At 44.6% G+C, this 21493-nt stretch overlaps 1 protein-coding gene across 7 annotated transcripts in view; it reads right to left on the bottom strand.

Annotated features, from left to right (window-relative positions):
- Nucleotides 1-21493, bottom strand: part of ARID4B (AT-rich interaction domain 4B) — an 852780-nt gene that overhangs the window by 74724 nt on the left and 756563 nt on the right. For all 7 annotated transcript variants that reach the window (XM_033937320.1, XM_033937318.1, XM_033937319.1 and 4 more), the window contains one exon: nucleotides 5159-5269. In XM_033937320.1, coding sequence (XP_033793211.1) covers nucleotides 5159-5269 — 111 coding nt within the window. The remainder of the gene's footprint in view (nucleotides 1-5158; nucleotides 5270-21493) is intronic.

Here is a 21493-nt window from a genome sequence, read left to right on the forward strand (position 1 = left end):
GTGGCAAATGAGCTTCAACATAGGGAAATGCAAGGTCATGCATATTGGGAAAAAGAACCCGATGTTCACTTACAAGATGGGGGGATCACCGCATAGGGGTGAGCAACCTTGAAAGAGACCTGGGAGTGATGGTGGATGCAACATTGAAGGCGTCGGCACAGTGCGCCACAGCCTCAAGGAAAGTAAACAAAATGTTGGGTATCATTAAGAAAGGTATCACAACCAGGACGAAGGAAGTCATCCTGCCACTGTATCATGCAATGGTGCGCCCGCACCTGGAGTACTGTGTCCAGTACTGGTCGCCGTACCTCAAGAAAGACATGGCGGTACTTGAGAGAGTCCAGAGAAGAGCAACTAAGCTAATAAAAGGTATGGGGGACCTCTCATATACTGACAGATTGAAAAAGCTGGGGCTTTTCTCCTTGGAAAAGCGACGACTCAGGGGAGACACGATAGAAACCTTCAAGATCATGAAGGGCATAGAAAAAGTGGATAGGGACAGATTTTTCAAACTAAGGGGAACCACAGGTACAAGGGGGCACTCGGAGAAATTGAAAGGGGAAAGGTTTAGAACAAACACCAGGAAGTTCTTTTTCACCCAGAGGGTGGTGGATACATGGAACGCGCTGCCGGAGGATGTGATAGGCAGAAGTACGCTACAGGGCTTCAAAGAAGGTCTGGACAGGTACCTGGAGGACAAAGGGATTGAGGGGTACAGATAGGAGTAGAGGTAAGGTTATAGGGACAGGCAGTGGCGTACCAAGGGGGGGGGGGCGGGAGGGGCGGTCCGCCCCAGGTGCCAGCCCTGAGGGGGTGCTCCCGGCCTTGCCGTTCAGTCCTCCCCCCCACCTCCGAAGGACCGCTCGCCCCACTGACCTTCCTGCACCACCTGTGAAGCAGCCCAGCAGGATCGCGACGTCAGCGATCCCTGAGCTGCTTGGGCGCTGCTTCCTGCGCCGCGGTCCCGCCCCTCCTCTTCCAGTGGTTTATCAGTATCTCCTTCTGGTCCAAGGAAGGAAACTTTGTTATCCTTAGCATTGACCTACAGAATATGTTTGTAACAGCGCTGCTTGTGTGGCATTAGGCTATGTAGTGATCGAAAGAAAAAAACAGACCTTTGCACATTTTTGCACTATATGGTGGGTGTCAGAGCAGGCGCAGAGGACGCATTTTTAAACAAATGTAGTTTATCCTTGTACTCCTTATGTAATTTTAATCATCTATGGATATGTTTGTATGTTTATTGTTCAAATGGTTTTATTTATTTCCCAAAATTTATTTTTGTTATACACATTGAAAATATTTGATATTGCGTTTAAATCAAAATCTCAATAAACTTGAAACTTGAAACGAGTGCCCATGAGATTGTGGGAGGGTTAAATACTCAAAACTTAGAAGAATAACAATTTACTTAAAGTTTTTGCTTCGCCAGCTTTCTGGTATCTTTACATAATGCAGTGGTGTACCTAGCATATGTAACACCCGGGGCCCATCATTTTTTGCAATCCCCCCAATGCGTCCCCTTACCTTACCTCCCCTTACCTTTGCGACGTGTGTGTGCGCTGTGAAGAGAAACTTGTGCGCTGCGATGTAATATTTTGTGCGCGAGCGCAGGCCAGCGCAGCTTAGCGGGAACACTGGTGGGTGTATGAGGAGATTCACATTTCCTGCACAGCTAAGTCCATGTGAAGTTACCTTGTGCTGTATTTGACATCTAGCAAGGTCTCTGTTTGAAAGGAAAGATCTAAACTTAAAAATGAAGTGGCCAGAAGTTATGGTAAAAGCAGATAGTGTAGCTGGTTTTAAGAAAGATTTGGACAAATTCCTGGAGGAAAAGTCCATAATCTGTTAGTAAGACATGGGGGAAGTGTCTGCTTGCCCTGGATCGGTAGCATGGAATGTTGCTACTCTTTGGGTTTTGACCAGGTATTAGTGTCCTGGATTGGCTACCACGAGAATGGGCTACTGGGCATGATGGACCATTGGTCTGACCCAGTTAGGCTATTCTTATGTTATGTTCTCATCTGTAGGTGCCTTTGTTTTCACTTCTTATTTTAATGTATTTTTTTTCTGGGACCTTATCAGTGTTTTTTATAATGGGAACAAAAATGGAAGAGAATTAATGTGTGTGGGATGAGAGGGTAACTAATTTCTTCAGCTAAATAATTCAATCCACTTCAAACAGACATAGGAGAACTCACGCACCATTCACACACCCTCCAACCAAAAACGTCAAAAGAAAAAAACTGTTCGACAACCTCCTAGCCATTCGAACTGCAACACTCGACCCCCAACTCTACAACCTATTGACATCGACCACAGACTGCAAAACCTTCAAAAAGAAATAAAAACCCTTCTATTCAAAAAACACATAAAACCGAACTAGCACAATCAGAACTGTCCCAAGCATCACCTGCAACTACTCCATATGTACTTCTGATGTCATGACAATTCAGACATAATTTATGTTATGTTATGTTTGGAATATAAGAAAATTTTCACTGCCTGTTTCTATTCTGACCATTTATTCTGTTTCATGGTCATTACAAAAAATATTTTTTTACATGGGGGGGTGTCAAAAAATGATGGGCCCCGGGTGCCACATACCCCAGGTACGCCACTGGGGACAGGATTAGAGGTAAATTACAAAATTAGTCAGAGACCACTGTTCAGGCAGTGGGCCTGATGGGCCGCCACGGGAGCGGACCGCTGGGCAGGATGGACCTCTGGTCTACCCCAGCGGAGGCAACTTCTTATGTTCTTAGAAGAGAGAGAGGACAGAGGAGGGCAGATGTTGGATTCAGGGGAAGAAGAAAGCAGATTATGGATTGAAGGAAAAGAAACAGGGCAGGCAGACACTGGATGGAAGGGAGAAGAGAAAGATGACACCCTGGATGGAAGCAGGGGAGGACAAGAGAAAAAAAAGGGAGATGCTTGTCATGGGAAAGGAAGGACAAGAGGGGAGGGAAGGAATATGGGGAGAAATTAAACATGAGGAGGGATAGGGACATAGAGATGCAGTGCTGGACATGGGGAAGGGGGATAAAGTCAGAGATGGATGCTACTGGAGAGGGCAAGAATAAAGTTACAGAGAGGAGACATGTTCAATATAGCAGAAAGATAGAGGCAGGAACATAGAGGGGAGCTGAATGATGGACATGGACAAATGCCAAACAGATTTGGAAGAGATAACAAAGATAAAGAAATGAATTTTATTTTCTATTTATTGAAAGTAGCCTTAAAAAACTGAATCAAACCAAAAAATTGATTCACATGAGTGAATTGAAAACATTTTGGCCAAATTGGATATCACTGTGTCCCTTTAGGTTGATTAGCATTGCTTGCAAGGTGTTTCTACATAACTCATTACCACATTTTCTAATATAAATTATTTATGGTAGTAATACAACTATTTATTATAACTTTTTCCTCTCTGGATATGATCTCCCGTTCAAACCACTCAGGATAAAAATCATGGATTCTGTTAATTTAAATTACATATGCCAGTATTACAGGAAAAAGGGCACAACTACATTTTTCTCTTTTTTTCTCTTTGGATATGATCTCCCGTTTATCCATTTTCTTTGGCTGCATGTTTGATGAATGCATTTGTCCATCATCCCTAGTTCCGCTCATTTTTTAATCTGAATGAGGTCTTACATATTAAGTGATTCATTATTTTATTATCATTTATGATCAGTACTTCATTTGAAGATGAACATAATATTTTGTTTTTTGCGTCTTTTGGTTTTAGCTTTTATCATATTGGGTTACACAAAGGTTCTTTATATATAACATTTTTTATACTTTTTTTAATGTAATGATTTAATATGTTTGTGTTTTTATTATATATCATAATGAGTATTATATGGTATTTATATGGGGCTAATTCATGATATATTGTAGTCAATCTCTTTATGAGGTTCACTTATATGTGAAGATTAAATATATGTTTATGGGTGATATAAGGGACTTTTATATTTAGTGATGATATATTAAAGTTTTTTATGTGTGATGATTTAACATACAATATGCTTGTATTCTTATCCTATGACATATTGAATAATATATGGTATTCCTATGGGGCTAACTTATGATATTTTGTTATGGGTTTCTTTATATGATATGATTTATTTTTTTATTTTTTATATATAATGATGTAATATGATTATTATTTAATATACCCAGGGGCAATACAAAGAGACTTTTATATACATTTATTGAAGATATATTAATGTTTTTTAAGTATGATGACTTAATTTATATATGTCTGTGTTTTTATTATATATCACCGTGGGTAATATATGGTACCTCTATTTGGTCATTTAAAAAAAAAAATTTTAATTTAAATTGTTTTTAACACTACATATTAACTGTTTTTTCTTTTTATCTTTTTTATGATAGTTTGTTTCTATTGTATTTTTCAACAATTTTTTTGTGACATATGTTCTTTCTGCTTTCTACCATGGTATGTATTCTAAAATTAATTCATCTTTCTCTCTTTTTTCCTTTATTTTCTTTTAATATTTTAGTTTTGATGCCATCACTTAGCTATCATTATTTCACTGGTCTTTTCTTTTTCTTTCTTTTCTGCACTATTACAGTAATTTATGTTTCTTCACAATTTACTCAAACTTAACACTAGCAGTCATTCACTACCTAATCCGAGTTATAGTTATCTCTTTTGCATGCAGTCTATTGACAGCGCATGCGCTCTTGTCACCTTTTAAAACATACATATATATCCTCATGTCTTTATAAATATTTGAGTTTATGATAAAACCATCTTGTCATTTTACTTTTATTTTCATTTTTTCTTATCCTTTTACCTTTTATTATTCATATTATTTCATAGGTTTTTAATATTGTATCTTATGCTGTATTTGTACCTAATAGGACCCCTGATGAAGATTGTCCGAAACACGGACCGTGTTGGGTCCCTCGTTTGGTAAAAAGGTTTTTAATATATTTTGGTTGTCACAATAAATTTTGCCTACATTGTTGTACATTTCTGCAGTTTTGGTTTGTTTGTTCCTGGTTGGTTTTTTCACTGCAGATTAGGTTGGACCCCCTTTTTTCCCTCTTGGTTCTATCACTACTTCCTACCATTGAAAGAAATGTACACTTTTCTGAAGATTTGAAAAATTAGCATACTCACTTGTTTTACTTTTCTTGTTTATCACCGACTTGTGACTTCTTTTCTGCTTTTTGGATGAATTACTTCCTACTCCCCCTTGTGCGATTGTAAGCCTTTTTTGACTGGCATAGACTATAATAATTAAAACAAATATATTAACCTCAGAAAAATGCACTGCTGTTTACTATGTAGTATTTTAATTACATGTGTACTGAAGTTGCTTATCTTTAACAGGGGTTCTCTGTACACAGCAAAATAAATCAGACATACAAGTGGATGGTGTCATCCTGCCTCACCAACAATGGCTACCACAGAACTCAGAAACCCCCCCAGAATTGAGAACATGCATAGAATTTCCAGTGCAAACACTATTCCATAAATCACCTTAGTTTAGTTTAAAGTTTGGGACTCAATTCCCTGGAAAGCTGGGGTGGAGCACGTGTTATTTGATTATCCTGCAGCCTACCGTATTTTTCCGCTCCACAAAACGCACCTGACCATACGCACCTGACCATACAAAACGCACCCTAGATTTAGAGGAGGAAAACAAGGAAAAAACCCCATTCTGAACCAAATTCTCCCTGCCAGGCTCTGCACCCTGTCCACCCCCCCTCTGGTGGTCTAGTGGTAAGCTGGGACAGGGCACAGGGCAGGCAGGCATAGTCACAGGCAGGCAGCCTAGTCACAGGCAGGCCCCATACCCCCCACATACCCCCCCCAGTACCTTAAATCATCCCCCATCCCCCCATATGCCCCCACAATACCTTTTTTAATCACCCCCTGTACTTTTTAAATCATATCCCCCCTTGTACCTTTAATCATCCCCCTTGTACCTTTTTAATCATACCTCCCTTGTACCTTTAATCATCCCCCTTGCACCTTTTTAAGCATATCCCCCTTGTACCTTTTTAAGCATACCCCCCTTGTACCTTTAATCATCCCCCTTGCACTTTTAATCATACCTCCGTACCTTTTTTTTAAACCCTGTACCTTTTAAAAATTCTTTCCTCCCTCCCTCGACGGCTCCTTACTATTTCCGGCCAGCAGGCGCACAATTCAGGAACGCAGTGGTCAGGGCTAAGCTTTACATGCTCCCGCTTGGGCCCGTGCCGCTTTCCGAATGGCTGCCAGCAGTTTTCGCGAATCCCGCAATAAGCCAGCTGCTCTCCATCTCTCCAATCCATACCACGCAGCAAAAGGTGCAAGTACGTTCCTAAGGCACAACTTTTGCGCAATTCTGGCATGAATTTGGGGTAGAAGAGCCCAGGGACTTCATTCCAACAGGTTTTGAGGCAAATACGCCTAAAATTACTAATTAAATTAACTTCGCAAAGTTAAAAATCAGCTATTTTAGAAACGTAGAAACATGATGGCAGATAAAGGCCAAATGGTCCATCTAGTCTGCCCATCCTTAGTAACCATTATCTCTTTTTCTCTCTGAGAGATCTCACATGCCTATCTTGGGCCCTTTTGAATTAAGACACAGTCTCTGTCTCCACCACCTCCTCTGGGAGACTGTTCCATGCATCTACAACCCTTTCTGTAAAAATAGTATTTCCTTAGATTACTCCTGAGCCTATCACCTCTTAACTTCATCCTATGCCTTCTCATTGCAGTTTCCTTTCAAATTAACGAGACTCGACTCATACACATTTACATTACATAGGTATTCAAATGTCTCTATCATATCTCCCCTCTCCCGCCTTTCCTCTGAAGTATACAGTGAGATCTTTAAAGTCTGCCCCCATAAGCCTTATGAAGAAGACCACATACCATTTTAGTAGCCTTCCTCTGAATCGACTCCATCCTTTTTATATCTTTTTGAAGGTATGGCCTCCAGAATTGTACACAATATTCTAAATGAGATCTCACCAAAGTCTTATACAGGGTTATCAATACCTCCTTTTTCCTACTGGCAATACCTCTCCCTATGTAACCTAGCATCCTTCTAGCTTTCGCCATCACCTTTTCACCTGTTTGGCCACCTTAAGATCATCACATACAATCACACCCAAGTCCCGCTCTTCTGTCGTGCACATAAGTTCTTCATCCCCTAATGTGTACCATTCCCTTGAGTTTTTGCAGCCCAAATGCATGACCTTGCATTTCTTAGCATTAAATTTTAGCTGCCAAATTTCAGACCATTCTTCAAGCTTTGCCAGGTCTTTCTTCATATTATACACACCATCCAGGGTGTCTACTCTATTGTAGATTTTGGTATCATCTGCAAAGAGACAAATCTAACTCAACAACCTTTCAGAAATATCATTTATAAAAATGTTAAAAAGAATAGGCCCAAGAAGAGAACCTTGAGGCACACCACTAGTAACATCCCTTTCCTCAGAGTGATCTCCATTGATCACTACCCTTTGTTGCCTTCCACTCAGCCAGTTCTTGACCCTGCCCATCACTTTGGGACCCATCCCAAGGGCACTCAGCTTATTTATTAGACGACTGTATGGAACACTGTCAAAGGCTTTGCTAAAATCTAAATACACCACATCTAGCACACATCATCTATCCAATTCTCTGGTCACCCAGTCAAAAAAATTGATCAGATTTGTCTGAGAAGACCTACCTCTAGTGAATCCATGTTGCCTCCGGTCCTGTAATCCACAAGATTCCAGAAACTTGACCATTCTCTGTTTTAAAAGTGTTTTCCATTAATTTGCTTACTGCAGAAGTCAGACTTACCGGTCTGTAATTCCCTACTTCTTCCTTACTTCCACTTTTGTGGAGAGGGACCACATCCGCCCCTGCAGGAACTCTCAAAAACCTGAATTTCTTCTGGATCACGTTCAGACTGCCAGTGGCAGCAGAGTTGCCAGTGAAGTAGGAAGGACTCAGAAAAAATCTGGAGTGGATGTCTTCTGCATATGGCTTGCGGCCATGGGGAGATAACCTGCTTGCCTAAAATGATACACCTATTGCACTGGAAAGTTCTTTTAAGCTACGTATGGGTTGTAGCAATGGTGAAACTAAAGTAGATAGAATATAAAGCAATGTTACTTACCGTAACAGTTGTTATCCAGGGACAGCAGGCAGCTATTCTCACTAGTGGGTGATGTCATCAGACAGAGCCCCGGTACGGACGTCTCACAAGCACGTGTTGCTTGTAGAAACTTAAAGTTTCTAGATGCCCGCACCGCGCATGCGCCGGTGCCTTCCTGCCCGGAGATCCGGGCGTGTCTCCTCAGTTCAGGTAGCTAGCCTGAGAAGCCAACCCAGGGGAGGTGGGTGGGACGTGAGAATAGCTGCCTGCTGTCCCTGGATAACAACTGTTACGGTAAGTAACATTGCTTTATCCCAGGACAAGCAGGCAGGTATTCTCACTAGTGGGTGACCTCCAAGCTAACCTCAGTGGGATGGAGGGGGAGTTGGCGACTTAAGAGAATAAATTTTTCAATACTGTTTGGCCAAACTGTCCATCCCGTCTGGAGAGAGTATCCAGACAATAATGTGAGGTGAATGTGTGAACCGAGGACCAGGTGGCAGCCTTACAAATTTCCTCGATTGGTGTTGATCTGAGGAATGCTACTGAGGCTGCCATTGCTCTGACCTTATGGGCTGTGACCTTACAAGGAAGTGATAATCCAGCCTGGGCATAGCAGAAAGAGATACAAGCCGCCATCCAATTAGAGATGGTGCGCTTCGATACGGGTCTTCCCAACTTGTTAGGATCGAAGGAGACAAAAAGTTGAGGAGTGGTTCTGTGTGGCTTGGTGCGATCCAGGTAGAAAGCCAAGGCACGTTTACAGTCTAGAGTGTGAAGGGCCGATTCTCCGTGGTGAGAATGGGGCTTAGGGAAGAATACTGGAAGTACAATGGATTGGTTGAGATGGAATTCGGAGACCACCTTAGGCAGGAATTTCGGGTGAGTGCGTAGGACCACCTTGTCATGATGGAATACTGTGAATGGTGGATCCGCCATCAATGCCTGGAGTTCGCTGACTCTGCGAGCGGACGTAAGGGCTACAAGAAAAAGCACTTTCCAGGTGAGGTACTTAAGAGGGGCCCTGTTGAGTGGTTCAAACGGGGGCTTCATGAGATGGGAAAGGACTACATTGAGGTCCCAAACTACTGGGGGTGGTTTGAGAGGAGGGTTAACATGGAAGAGTCCTTTCATAAATCTGGCGACCACTGGATGGGCCGAGAGGGGTTTCCCTTGTAGGGGCTGGTGGAACGCCGCAATAGCGCTCAGGTGGACTCGTATGGATGTGGACTTGAGCCCAGATTGAGATAGGTGTAGGAGATAGTCCAGCACGGAGGATAAGGAAGCTCGCTGAGGTTCCTTTGACTTAGAAACACACCACGAGGAGAATCTGGTCCATTTCTGGGAGTAGCATTGTCGAGTGGCGGGCTTCCTGGAAGCTTCCAAGACCTCCCTCACTTCTTGTGAGAATTGGTGAGGGGTTACGTTGAGAGGAACCAAGCTGTCAGGTGGAGAGACTGCAGGTTGGGATGAAGTAGTGATCCTTGATGTTGAGTAAGCAGTGAAGGAAACACTGGAAGTGGTACTGGTTCCCTGCTGCTGAGTTGGAGTAGGAGGGAGAACCAAGGTTGTCTGGGCCACCGAGGAGCTATTAGAATCATGGTGGCCCGTTCGAGTTTCAGCTTGACCAGAGTCTTCTGGATCAGCGGGAATGGTGGGAACGCATATAGAAATCGTTTCCCCCAGTTCAGTAGAAAAGCATCTGCCTCGAGGCGATGAGGAGTGTAGATCCTGGAGCAAAACTGAGGCAGTTTGGAGTTGTGGGGAGCCGCAAAGAGGTCTATCTGAGGCGTCCCCCATTGCGTGAAGATTTGGTGAAGGGGGCTGGAATGGAGAGTCCATTCGTGCGGTTGTAGCAGACGGCTTAGTTTGTCTGCTAAGATGTTGTTCTCCCCCTGGATGTATACTGCTCTGAGTAGGGCTTTGTGGCGCACCGCCCAGTCCCAGACTCGTAGAGCTTCCTGGCAAAGGAGGGCCGAGCCCGTGCCTCCTTGCTTGTTGATATAATACATGGCGGCCTGATTGTCTGTGCGAATGAGGATTACCATGTCGTGAAGTAGATGTTGGAAAGCTTGGAGCGCATTGAAGATGGCTCTGAGTTCCAGTAGATTGATTTGGCGTAGTCTTTCCGCACTGGTCCAGAATCCTTGGGTGCGGAGACCATCCAGGTGGGCCCCCCATGCATAATTCGACGAATCGGTTGTGAGAACTTTCTGATGGGGGGGAGAGTGCATCAGCAAACCTCTGGATAGATTCGAAGAGGTCATCCACCAAAGTAGAGACTGCCGAAGAGCAGGTGTGACTGAGATGTGTTTGGATAGTGGATCGGACGTCTGATTCCACTGTGATGCCAGGGTCCACTGGGGGATCCTGAGGTGGAGTCTGGCAAAGGGTGTCACGTGTACTGTGGAGGCCATATGGCCCAGGAGCACCATCAGTTGTCTCGCCGGTAGAGTTTGGCGAGTAGACACCGCCTGGCAGAGATGAAGAAGGGACTCCATGCGTTGCAGGGGCAGGAATGCTCGGAGTCGGGTGGTGTCCAGGACCGCTCCGATGAAGGGGAGGGACTGGGAGGGTTGTAGATGAGACTTGGAAAAGTTGATCTCGAAGCCCAAATTTTGGAGGAAGTAGGTTGTAGCCAAGGCCGCCGAAGTGACCTCTGGGGCTGACGGGGCCTTGATGAGCCAGTCGTCGAGGTATGGGAACACCTGTAGACTCCTGTCCCGGAGTGCTGCGGCCACTACCACCAGGCACTTTGTGAAGACTCTGGGGGACGAAGATAGGCCGAATGGTAGCACTCGGTACTGTAGGTGCAGATTTCCCACCCGAAATCTGAGGAACTTTCGGGAGGCCGGGTGAATGGGGATGTGAGTGTAGGCCTCCTTGAGATCCAGGGAGCATAACCAGTCGTTCTGCTCGAGGAGGGGGTATAGAGAAGCCAAAGTCAGCATGCGAAACTTCTCTTTGACCAGAAACTTGTTGAGGGCCCGAAGGTCTAAAATGGGTCGCAGGTCGCCCGTTTTCTTCGGGACGAGGAAGTACCGGGAGTAAAACCCTCGGTTCAATTGGTCTAACGGGACCGGCTCGACAGCCCGAAGCTGAAGTAAGGTTTGGACTTCCTGAAGAAGAAGGGCGGTCTGCGCCGAGCTTGAAGGATACTCTCTTGGAGGATGGTCCGGGGGGACCCGGTGGAATTGAAGAGAGTATCCTTCTCTTATGATGGTGAGGACCCATAGGTCCGTGGTTATGGCCTCCCATCGATGGTAAAAAAGATGGAGGCGGCCCCCTATGGGAGAGGCCGAGGTTATGCTCCCGGGAGGGGCGTCAAAAGGGCTGGGGAGCCTTAGGTGCAGCCGGTGGCTGAGGTTTTTGCTGAGACTTCTGGGGAGGTTGTCTCTTCGCAGGCTGTCTCGCAGCAGGCGTTTGTCTGGGCATGTAACGCCGCTGGTAAATCAGGGGTGGCCTGGAAGGTCGAGACTGTTGAGGTTTGGGTTTGGGCCGCAGGATGGATTGAAAAGATTTTTCATGATCCGACAGCTTCTTGGTAACAGTTTCGATAGACTCATCGAACAGGTCAGCTCCAGCACATGGTACGTTGGCGAGTCTGTCCTGGAGGTTGGGGTCCATATCGATTGTACGGAGCCATGCCAGGCGACGCATAGCTACCGCGCTTGCGGCGGCGCATGCCGAGAGTTCGAATGCATCGAAGGAGGATTGCATCAGCTGGAGGCGTAATTGGGAGAGGGAGGCTACCACTTCCTCGAACTCGAATCGAGCTTGGTTGTCTATGAACGGAGTGAACTTGCGGAGCACCGGCAAGAAGAACTCCAGATAGGAAGAGAAAAAGAAATTGTAGTTTAGCACCCGTGACGCCATCATGGAGTTTTGGTAGAATTTTCTACCAAATTTGTCCATCGTTCTCCCCTCTCGGCCCGGCGGTACAGAGGCGTAGACCTGGGAGGGATGAGAGCGTTTAAGAGAGGACTCGACCAGTAGGGATTGGTGGGAGAGTTGAGGGCCCTCAAACCCTTTATGGTGCACGATGCGGTATCGAGCATCGAGTTTGCTGGGGATCGCCGGTATGGAATACGGGTGTTTCGAAGCACTGCATGAAGGTCTGGTCCAGTAATTTGTGCAAGGGGAGCCGAAGCGACTCCGTTGGAGGGTTAGGTAAATGCATGGTGTCCAGATACTCTTTGGAGTATCGGGAGCCCGTGTCAAGGGTCACATCCAGATCATCCGCCATTTGTCGGAGGAATGATGAGAAGGACAATTGTTCCGCCAGCGTCGGTCTGTGGGACGGGCTGGAGGAGGAGGAGGCCTCCAGGTCCATGGACATCGGGGAGTGGCAAGAAGAATCGGGCACCGATGTCTCCTCGTACTCCGGGCCCCCCGGAGGGGACACCTCTGATGAGGAGTATCCCCTACGTTGCAGTTTTTTCTGCGGTGACACCTCCGAATGGCGTGAGGAGTGCCAGGATGAGTGTCTCGATCGGTGCCCGTCTCGGTGGCGAGACGGGGATCGGGATCGTCTGTGCATCGCATGGTCTCCCGAGGCCCCCAAGTGGATAGGGCTGGAAGCGGTGGATCGCAACTGGGTTTGCGATGCGGGTTCTTGCGATGCTACCCAAGTCTGGTAAGGAGTACGGAAGAACTCTTCCTGACTATGCCCAGGGCTTCGAGTATCGATCGGAGGTCTGGTCCCATGTTGGCGCGGAGGCGTAATGGGTTCTAATGGCGGCATATCGGTAAGCGAGGCTTGCCGCGTGGGCATCGCCACCCTCCCCCGTTCGTCCTCGTCGGTTGTCGAGGTCGAACGGTGTGGGGGAGGGGGCGGACCGCCCCTTTGGACCGGTACCGGGAGGTCACCCTGTATGGCAGCGATGAGCCCGGGTCCGATGGTCTGCATGAGCTCAACGAATTGAGCTTCCAGCACGGACCGTAGCGAAGCCGATAAAGAGGGATCCGCACCGAAAGGGGGTCCTCCTGCACGGACATCGCGCTCCTTCGAGGCCGAGTGCTTCTGCTTAGTAGCTTTCGGCACTTTGATGACCACTGGTGGCACTGTGGAAGGAAGAGGTACCTGAACCGAGGAGACCGGGGCAGGCACCGACGTCGAGCTCGTGGATGGTGTCGGGTTGAGCGATGCCGGTTTCACCACACTCGATGCAGGAGGGGTCGATACCGGTTTCGCCCGAACCGGGGAGGTATCAGATGAAGTGGAGGCTGAGGGATCCTTAGCTGCGTCCATCTTGAACATCGATTCCCACAATAGGCAACGCCGCTTGAATGAGCGTGCCGTAAGGGTAGAGCAAGGCCTGCACGATTTCGGGATGTGGTTAGGGCCCAAACACTGCAAACAGCGCCAGTGAGGGTCCGTGAGTGAAATCGCGCGTTGGCACTTGCTGCACTTTTTAAACCCGGTGATTGGCCGGGACATAGGCCGGAAAATCTCCGCCGCGAGGTCGAAGCCAGTGGGCCTGAGCCACGTGGCCGGCCCGTTCGACCCGCCGGAGGAAATAATCTTTTTTTTTTTTTTTTTTTTTTTTACTGAAAAAGAAAAGTACTGTTAACTGTAATTAAAAGAAAGCGAAAACGCGGACAAGGAAGGCAAATTTAACTGAATTCAGCTAGCGCATGATGAAGTTGAACTTCTCAGCTCCGCGGAAAAGAAAGAACTGAGGAGACACGCCCGGATCTCCGGGCAGGAAGGCACCGGCGCATGCGCGGTGCGGGCATCTAGAAACTTTAAGTTTCTACAAGCAACACGTGCTTGTGAGACGTCCGTACCGGGGCTCTGTCTGATGACATCACCCACTAGTGAGAATACCTGCCTGCTTGTCCTGGGATAACTGCTAATCAATACGATGAATGTGCTTGTTTTTGAGTGAAAATTAACTCAAAACACAGTTAGAAAGTCGACAAGTAAACAAGCTTTTCATCATCCACCATCTGCAGTTCTCCTTTTTTTAATTTAATTTCTGTCAGTTAAAAATCCAAGTTTGCAAAGATAGGAAGAGCCAAACAGTAACAAAGCCTTGATTGCTTTGTTGTTCAAGTTAGACTAAGTACTGCATTAAAAATAAAAATAAAATAACTTGTCGTCAGTTTTCAAAAACCAATCATGTCAAAGAATGATGCTTGTCCGGGCAGTTGCATCCTTATGCACACAGATGCTCATAACATTTATAGACTCTTGCATACATAATGTACATTCTAGTGTATACTTATGAAGGGAATTTTAAAAAATAAAGTAAAATTCTGGAATTTCTTGTGGTACATCCATAATCTCTTCGGGGAACACAATTTGAGAGAGAATGCATCACATAATCCACTCCAAATAAAAGAAACAAAGGAACGGGTATCTCTCCTTTGCACTCCAGAGTACGTAGACTGGAAAGACAGGCACACATCATAAAAGACGTTGCTAAGGCTGCTTTGATTCCCAAGCCAATGCCTTAAAAAGCTTCTTAAGGACCACATCCACATGGCAATCCTGCATTTCCTTGAGCACTAAGACATTAATGTCCAGATGCCAGGGAAATGTACTGGACTGAACCCTGAAGAAGAAACTGGCTGAGAGTCTAAATTCAGTTCATGCAGGTTCTCAGAAATGAGATCCAGCAGGACTGTGGGATCATCCCCAGGATCCAAAGCGCCAGACTGCGGACATCAAAACGGGAGGTGCATCTTGAGACAATAAGGAAACAGTGAAAGACTAATCATCTGTGTCCCCAGCCATACAATCTTTGAGGCCTTGAGAAGCAAAAGACTGAGGCAAATGCACCAAAAGGGGAGGCACCCTCCCATGCAGTATCTAAAGCGCAGCCCGCATTCGCCCTAGAAGGACAGCTTTCCTGAAAGTCTTTCCACATTAAATTGACAAATTCAGGTGAAAAAGCCATATCAGGTAGCAGAGAGTCACACAAACATGACTCCAATTTGCGTCTCTTCGGCTCTGAGGCTTCTGCGCCCTTTTGTGCAGATGGTTGCAGTTTCTAGAACCAGGAAAGGAAATAGTCTGAACCACCTAGCTAGCTGCCCTTTCTGCAGCACAAGAGAGCAAGGGAGAAGCTGAGCTGGACACTCCCGCCTTTCCTGCATGTGTGGTGTAGCATATGGTGCAAGGATGCTCCTGAGGCACACAATTTGCACATTCATGGCATGGATTACATAGGCCAACAAAAAAAAAAACACCTTTTCTTAGTGCCTTGGGTTTTTGATCTGTTCCTGGTGTTATTTGGGGCACTAATTCAGAAAATTGCTTTGGATAGACAGCATCAGCTCTAGTTTCTTAGATATGGGTATGAAATAGTAGATATGCCTTTGGGATAATAGAGCCAAACATGAATATTGGGCAAAAAAAAGATTGGTCTCTGAGGGAATATATGGTGGTTGGAGAACAAAATGTAATCAATGAACCTTTGGTACCATGAGATAGAATTATACTGCCAACATTACATATAGAGCTAGGCCTGATGAAACAATTTGTAAAGGCTTTGAATAAAGACAGATAGTGTATTGAATACATAGGGCATTGTTATCTGGACTTACCATGGAAAAACTGAAAGCAGGAATTTTCTACACAGCTCCTGATTGGTAAGGCCCGACTTTAGTGCAGGAAGAGGCAGTCAGAGCATACGACGAGTGATTTCCTTCACTCACCGGTACTCCGGATGCTCTCTCCTGCCTCTCCAGCTGTCCTCTTCTGGTCGGCGGTCGCGGTCGGAAAATACTACACATGACTGGGACCGCGAACCGCCGACTGCGAATGACCGGGGGAACATTGTATTTTTTTTAAAAAGAAGGCTTATACTATTAATTGGTGATTACAAAATTTGCTAATGGGCCCCAAATCTCCTTAAAGTTTTTACAATGACCAGTTAGTTCCGAATTCATACATTCATATCGATAGAATAAGCACAGGGATTCCCACCAAAAGGTATGATTCAGTATATCGCAATTCTTCCAATTTTTTGTGATCCTCTATTTAGCAATCCCAGTCATCACAAGAAGTAATCTATTCTTAGCTGCAGAAATTGGAGACTTGGGTTGTAATATAGTTCTGAATAGAACAATATCATATGACACTGGAATGGAAGTATCCAGTATCCTATTAATTGTGACCCCTATCAACTTCTAGAAGCCAAGTATTAAGGGGAATACAACACATGATCCAGTGTCCCTATATCAAGATGACAATGTCAGCATCTATTAGACTTTGAACTATCTAATTTTTGCAAATGAACAGGGATCCAAAAAATTCTATATAACAGAAAAAACCAAGTTTGTCTCATAGATGCTGACGGTGTACATCTCATCCTCCAAGATAAATCCTTGGCCATTGAGTAGCAGAAATATTTTGCCTTTTCTCAATGCTCCAAATATCCCTTAGGCTCATTTTTGGTTTCTTATTCAAATATTCCGATATTAATTTATACCACTTGGCGGACTGATGTCCTAGGAAATCTGTCTGGAAACATAGGCTCGGTAAGCTATACTGATTATTTAAATTTTGCCAATCAGTGAACCCTTTCTGAATGGCCTCCTTGAACTGCAACCATTTATATGCTTGAGACTTTGTAATACCGAATGATTGTTGCAGTTGTGAAAAATCAAGCAGTTTTCCATTTGCTATCACATTATCTAAAATACGTATACCTGCCTGCAGCTAATGTTTCCAGAGGATCTTAGACTCGCCAATTTGAATCTTAGAGTTCAACCATAAGGATTGACATGTGGATTGTTATACTGGTACAGATGTTAAATTATTGATGAACTTTAAGGTTTTCCATGTGGCGAAAAGAATGCTTTTTTCCTCATAAATTCTGGGTAACTTGATACTCAACATATGACATAATCGTAATGGGGAAATAAGTTGCCATTCTAAATAAAGCCAGTCCAGAAGATGTTCCAAGACTTCAGGAAGGATCCAATACATACCCTAACGTAGAATAAATGTTTGATGATATCTATAAAAATTTGGAAAATTTAGCACACCCGCCACAATTGGTTTTGGCAAAGATACTAAGGCTATTCTAGCAATTTTACCTGGCCAGATAAATTTAGTGAGAATTCCATTCAATTTTTTATAAAAGGACCCTTGAAAATAAACTGGCAACATACTCATTTGGTAGCAAACTTGTTTCCTTCATTCTTAAAATATATTACTTTAAACACTACATTAAAATATTCTGATTTTTTAATGGCGAGCAGAGTGAAGAGCAGTATATGGCACATGTTCTATCTAAAAAAAACTAGAGCTGATAGGAGAAAACTGGTACCATTTTTGGAATCAGCAGGTCAAGTATACCCAGAAACAAATAACATTTGAGGCACCTAAATGAGTGTTGGCCAGTGTTATTGGTCAAAAGAGCCTCTATTCCAAGTTTCCAACAAGTTTTGAGGCAAAACTAGCAGATTTGAAACTGCAGGAAAATTTAGAAAAAAAAAAAAAGGATTGCTAAAATTCAAAATGGCTACCTTATAGGTTTTGGTGTAAAAAAAACGCTGGAAAAACAATGAAATTAAATGAAAAAATTTAGGATTTGGGAGCAGGGGAATAGGAGAACAAGTACACACCACTGAAAAATGTAGTTTCTGACACCCCCCCCCTTCTGATTAACCTCACAGGTTGTGACAACCTTACTCAATGTGACCTGTGCTGGGAAAGTGCTGCAGCCTGCCTCAGCTCTGAACATTTAGCTGGAAATAGAGAAGATCAATATAGTTTCACTGCACTTTCACAATGAAGTGCCAATGGCCCTTTACCATAACATGTTTACGCAAGCAAGTAACACTCATCAAAGAAAGATCGGGTCCAAGATGAAACAGAATAGCTTCTGTAGCAAAAAAAAAACCAAAAACCATGCTCTTTCAAATGATATAAAAACAACAACAACAAAAAAACACTACACATTAGAGATATTTGAATCTGAAAACCAGTGAAAATTTGCATAAATGCATAAAGCCATATCTTTGGGATGGTCATATCTTCAGCTTTACTTGACTGTAAAAGCTCATATTGCAAATCTTGGAAGTACCTCATGGTACATGTCTGCTGGTAAAGTTGTACCCTCAGCTGACTTACCTACCAGCAGCAGTATGGAGACAAACTGTGCCAAAAATTTTCATTCATGAATTTTGTTTGCCTACTTTGCTGACCTGTAGAAATGGAAGCACGTTCGCAAAAGATTTCAAACTTGGCACAGAAACTTGACCCAAGGTGTTGAACCAAACTGCTAAATTTCAGACTCCTAGGTAGTTTCTTTCTGCCGCACTGCTTAAGCAAAGTTGGCATGGGAGTGGATCGATTGCTTTTGTTCAACTACCCCTAGCTCCTGACCAAATTGAGATAGATCCAAAATTTTTTGCAGAGTTTCATTGAGACCCTAGACCACAGTTCTTCACCCACAGTCCGCAGATCGGTGCCGGTCCACAAAAATATCTTGCTGGTCCATGAAGGATTCAGGTCCCCGCCGCAACAAAAGGTGACAGCATCAGCTGACATGCAACTTCTTGTTGCCGTCGCTATGCCAGGACTCCTGCCTTCCACCATCGGGACTTCTGCCGCATATGTCTCCTGCTCCTGCCTTTGTCTCCGCACTCCCAGACCAGCAGCGGCAGCTCTGTGTATCTTTTAACTTCGGCACACAGATGCCCCTAAGCAGTATTTTAGCTGCGGTTTCATGAGACAGCCTCTGGGCCTTTGCTAGGCCGGCCCACTTTGATGATGCGATGTGGGCCGGCCTACCAAAGGCCCCGAGGCTGCCTCATGAAATCGCGGCTAAAATACTGCTTAGGAGCAGCTGTGTGCTGAAGTTAAAAGCACACAGAGCTGCCACTGGCCTACATAGAGGAAACATTTGATGGAGAGGGAAGGGAGAAGGGGTACTCCTGGACAAGAGAGGGGAAGGGGGTACTGCTGACAGGGGAGAAGGGAAAGGGAAGGGATGAGAATTACTGTTGGATAAGGGGAGGAGGAAAGGGAGAAGGGGTACTCCTGGACAAGGGAGGGGAAGGGGATACTGCTGACAGGGAAGAAGGGGAAGGGAAGAGAGTTACTGTTGGCTAAGGGGAGGAAGAAAGGGAGAAGGTACTGCTGGACAGGGGAGGAGGAAAATTGGAAGGAAACAGCTGGCAGGGAAATTAGAGGAGGGGAAGGAGTCAGGATGGAATGGAGAGATCAGATGAGGGAAAGGGGAGAGACAGAGGAATGACAAAGTAGAGAGAGATTGATGCTGGGAAGGGGGGTCAGATGAGAAATAAGGAAAGAGGGACAAAGATGCTAGATCTGGTGTAAGAGAGAGGGGCATAGAAAGAATGCAGATACCATATGGGAGGGGGAGAGGGCAGACAATGGATGGAAGGGGCAGATGCTGGATTGAAGAGAGTGAAAAGATGAAAGCAGAAACCAGAGACGACAAAAGGTAGAAAAAAATAATTTTATTTCTATCTTGTGATTAGAATATATCAGATTTAAAATATGTATCCTGTTAGAGCTGATGTTAGACATAACTGGGGAGTGCAAAGCCCAGGCAGTGCTTCTTTAGCTTCCAGCTGGCTCTCTCTGACCAGGAGGCAGTTGCCCTAGTTGCACTCCCCCTAACACCATTCCTGCCATGTGTGACTGTGGTATTCTGTTAGCATGATATTTGTGTAGCATTCTGTAATAATTTGGCTTATTCAGTTTTCTTGATAGTAGAGGGGATATATGTGAAGGGGAGGGGAGACGGGGGCTTTGTTGATCCTTGCCCTGTATTATTTATATTTATAAAGTGACAATTGTACAGAATGTTTCTTTTTATACTTTAATAAAATATGTTCAATATAAAATCATAACTATTTGAGGCTTGTGCAGATGGGATCAGATGGTTAACGGGACCGAGCTCACGGGGATGGGGCACCGATGGGGTTTTTAAAAATTTCAGTCTTATTAGTTTGCCGGTCCACAAAATAATTATTTTATTTCCGCCGGTCCATAGGTGTAAAAAGGTTGAAGAATACTGCCCTAGACAACAACCCTGTAAAATTTTATTGGATTTCAAGAGGTCGAGCGTGGGCTCCTGGTCCATTTGACATGGAATGACCCAAAAGGGTAAAATGAGTTTTAAACAACATACTAATTACAATCAAGCAACAAAGCATGCTGAACCCACACGGGACTTCGAACATAGTCCTGCACTGTTGCAAACATACATACATTCAATACGGCACTATACACACAAATAAGCTATAGTCCTGCACTAAACTTAAACATAATTTGTCCTATACAGAAAAACATGCACAAACATATATACCAGGGGTGCCTGCACTTTTTGGGCTTGTGAGCTACTTTTAAAATGACCAAAACAAAATGATCTACCAACAATAAAATTTTTTTAAAAAACACAAAGCACACAGTACACAGAGAAAATGTTAATCATCATTTATATTCTGGGGTTTTTTCAAAGAGGTCAAGGCAGATGACTCTATGCACAGTCACCTCAGTAACAACCATACAAAAATAGACAAATATAACCCCCTCCCTTTTTTTACTAAACCACAATAGCGGTTTTTAGCGTTGGGAGCTGCGCTAAATGCCCTGCACTGCTCTCAATGCTCATAGGCTCCCTGTGCTAAAAACCGCTATTGCGGTTTAGTAAAAGGGGGCCATAGTGCAAAATATAGACAGCAGATATAAATTCTCAAAACAGATACATTTTGATCACTAAATTGAAAATAAAATCATTTTTTCTACCTTTGATGATTTCATGAGTCTCTGGTTGCACTTTCTTCTGACTGTGCATCCAATATTTCTTCGCTTCTTTCAGCCTGTATGCTTCCTCTCCTCCAGACCTCATTCTCTCCCTAAACTTTTTCTTCCTCTCTTCCTGCCCTTTCTTTCTCTCTTCATGCCTCCTTTCCTTCCTACTCAACCCCATGGCCTGGCATCTCTCTCCCTTTCCTTCTATCTCTTCCTCCCCTGCCATGCTCTGGCATCTCCTCTCCTTCCTTTCTCTCTGGTCTGGCATCTGTCTCCTTAATTTCCCTTCCCTCCCCCCATGGCCTGGCATCTCTCTCCTTTCCTTCTATCTCTTCCTTCCTTGCCATGTTCTGGCATCTCCTCTCCTTCCTTTCTCTCTGGTCTGGCATCTGTCTCCTTAATTTCCCTTCCCTCCCCCCATGTCCTGGTTTCTTTCTGTTCTCCTTCTCTTCTATCTCTCCCTCCCCCCTCCATTATCTGGTATTTTCTCTCCTTCCTTGCCCCTGGTCTGGCATCTGTCTCTTTCCCTTCTCTCTCCTTCCATGGTCTGGTTTCTCTTTTCCTTCCCTTCTCTCGGAAGCCCATGGCATTTACTGTGCTTCTGCTGCATCACCCCACA

Source organism: Geotrypetes seraphini, chromosome 3 (genome assembly GCF_902459505.1).
Source record: "Geotrypetes seraphini chromosome 3, aGeoSer1.1, whole genome shotgun sequence".
Taxonomy (NCBI): domain Eukaryota; kingdom Metazoa; phylum Chordata; class Amphibia; order Gymnophiona; family Dermophiidae; genus Geotrypetes; species Geotrypetes seraphini.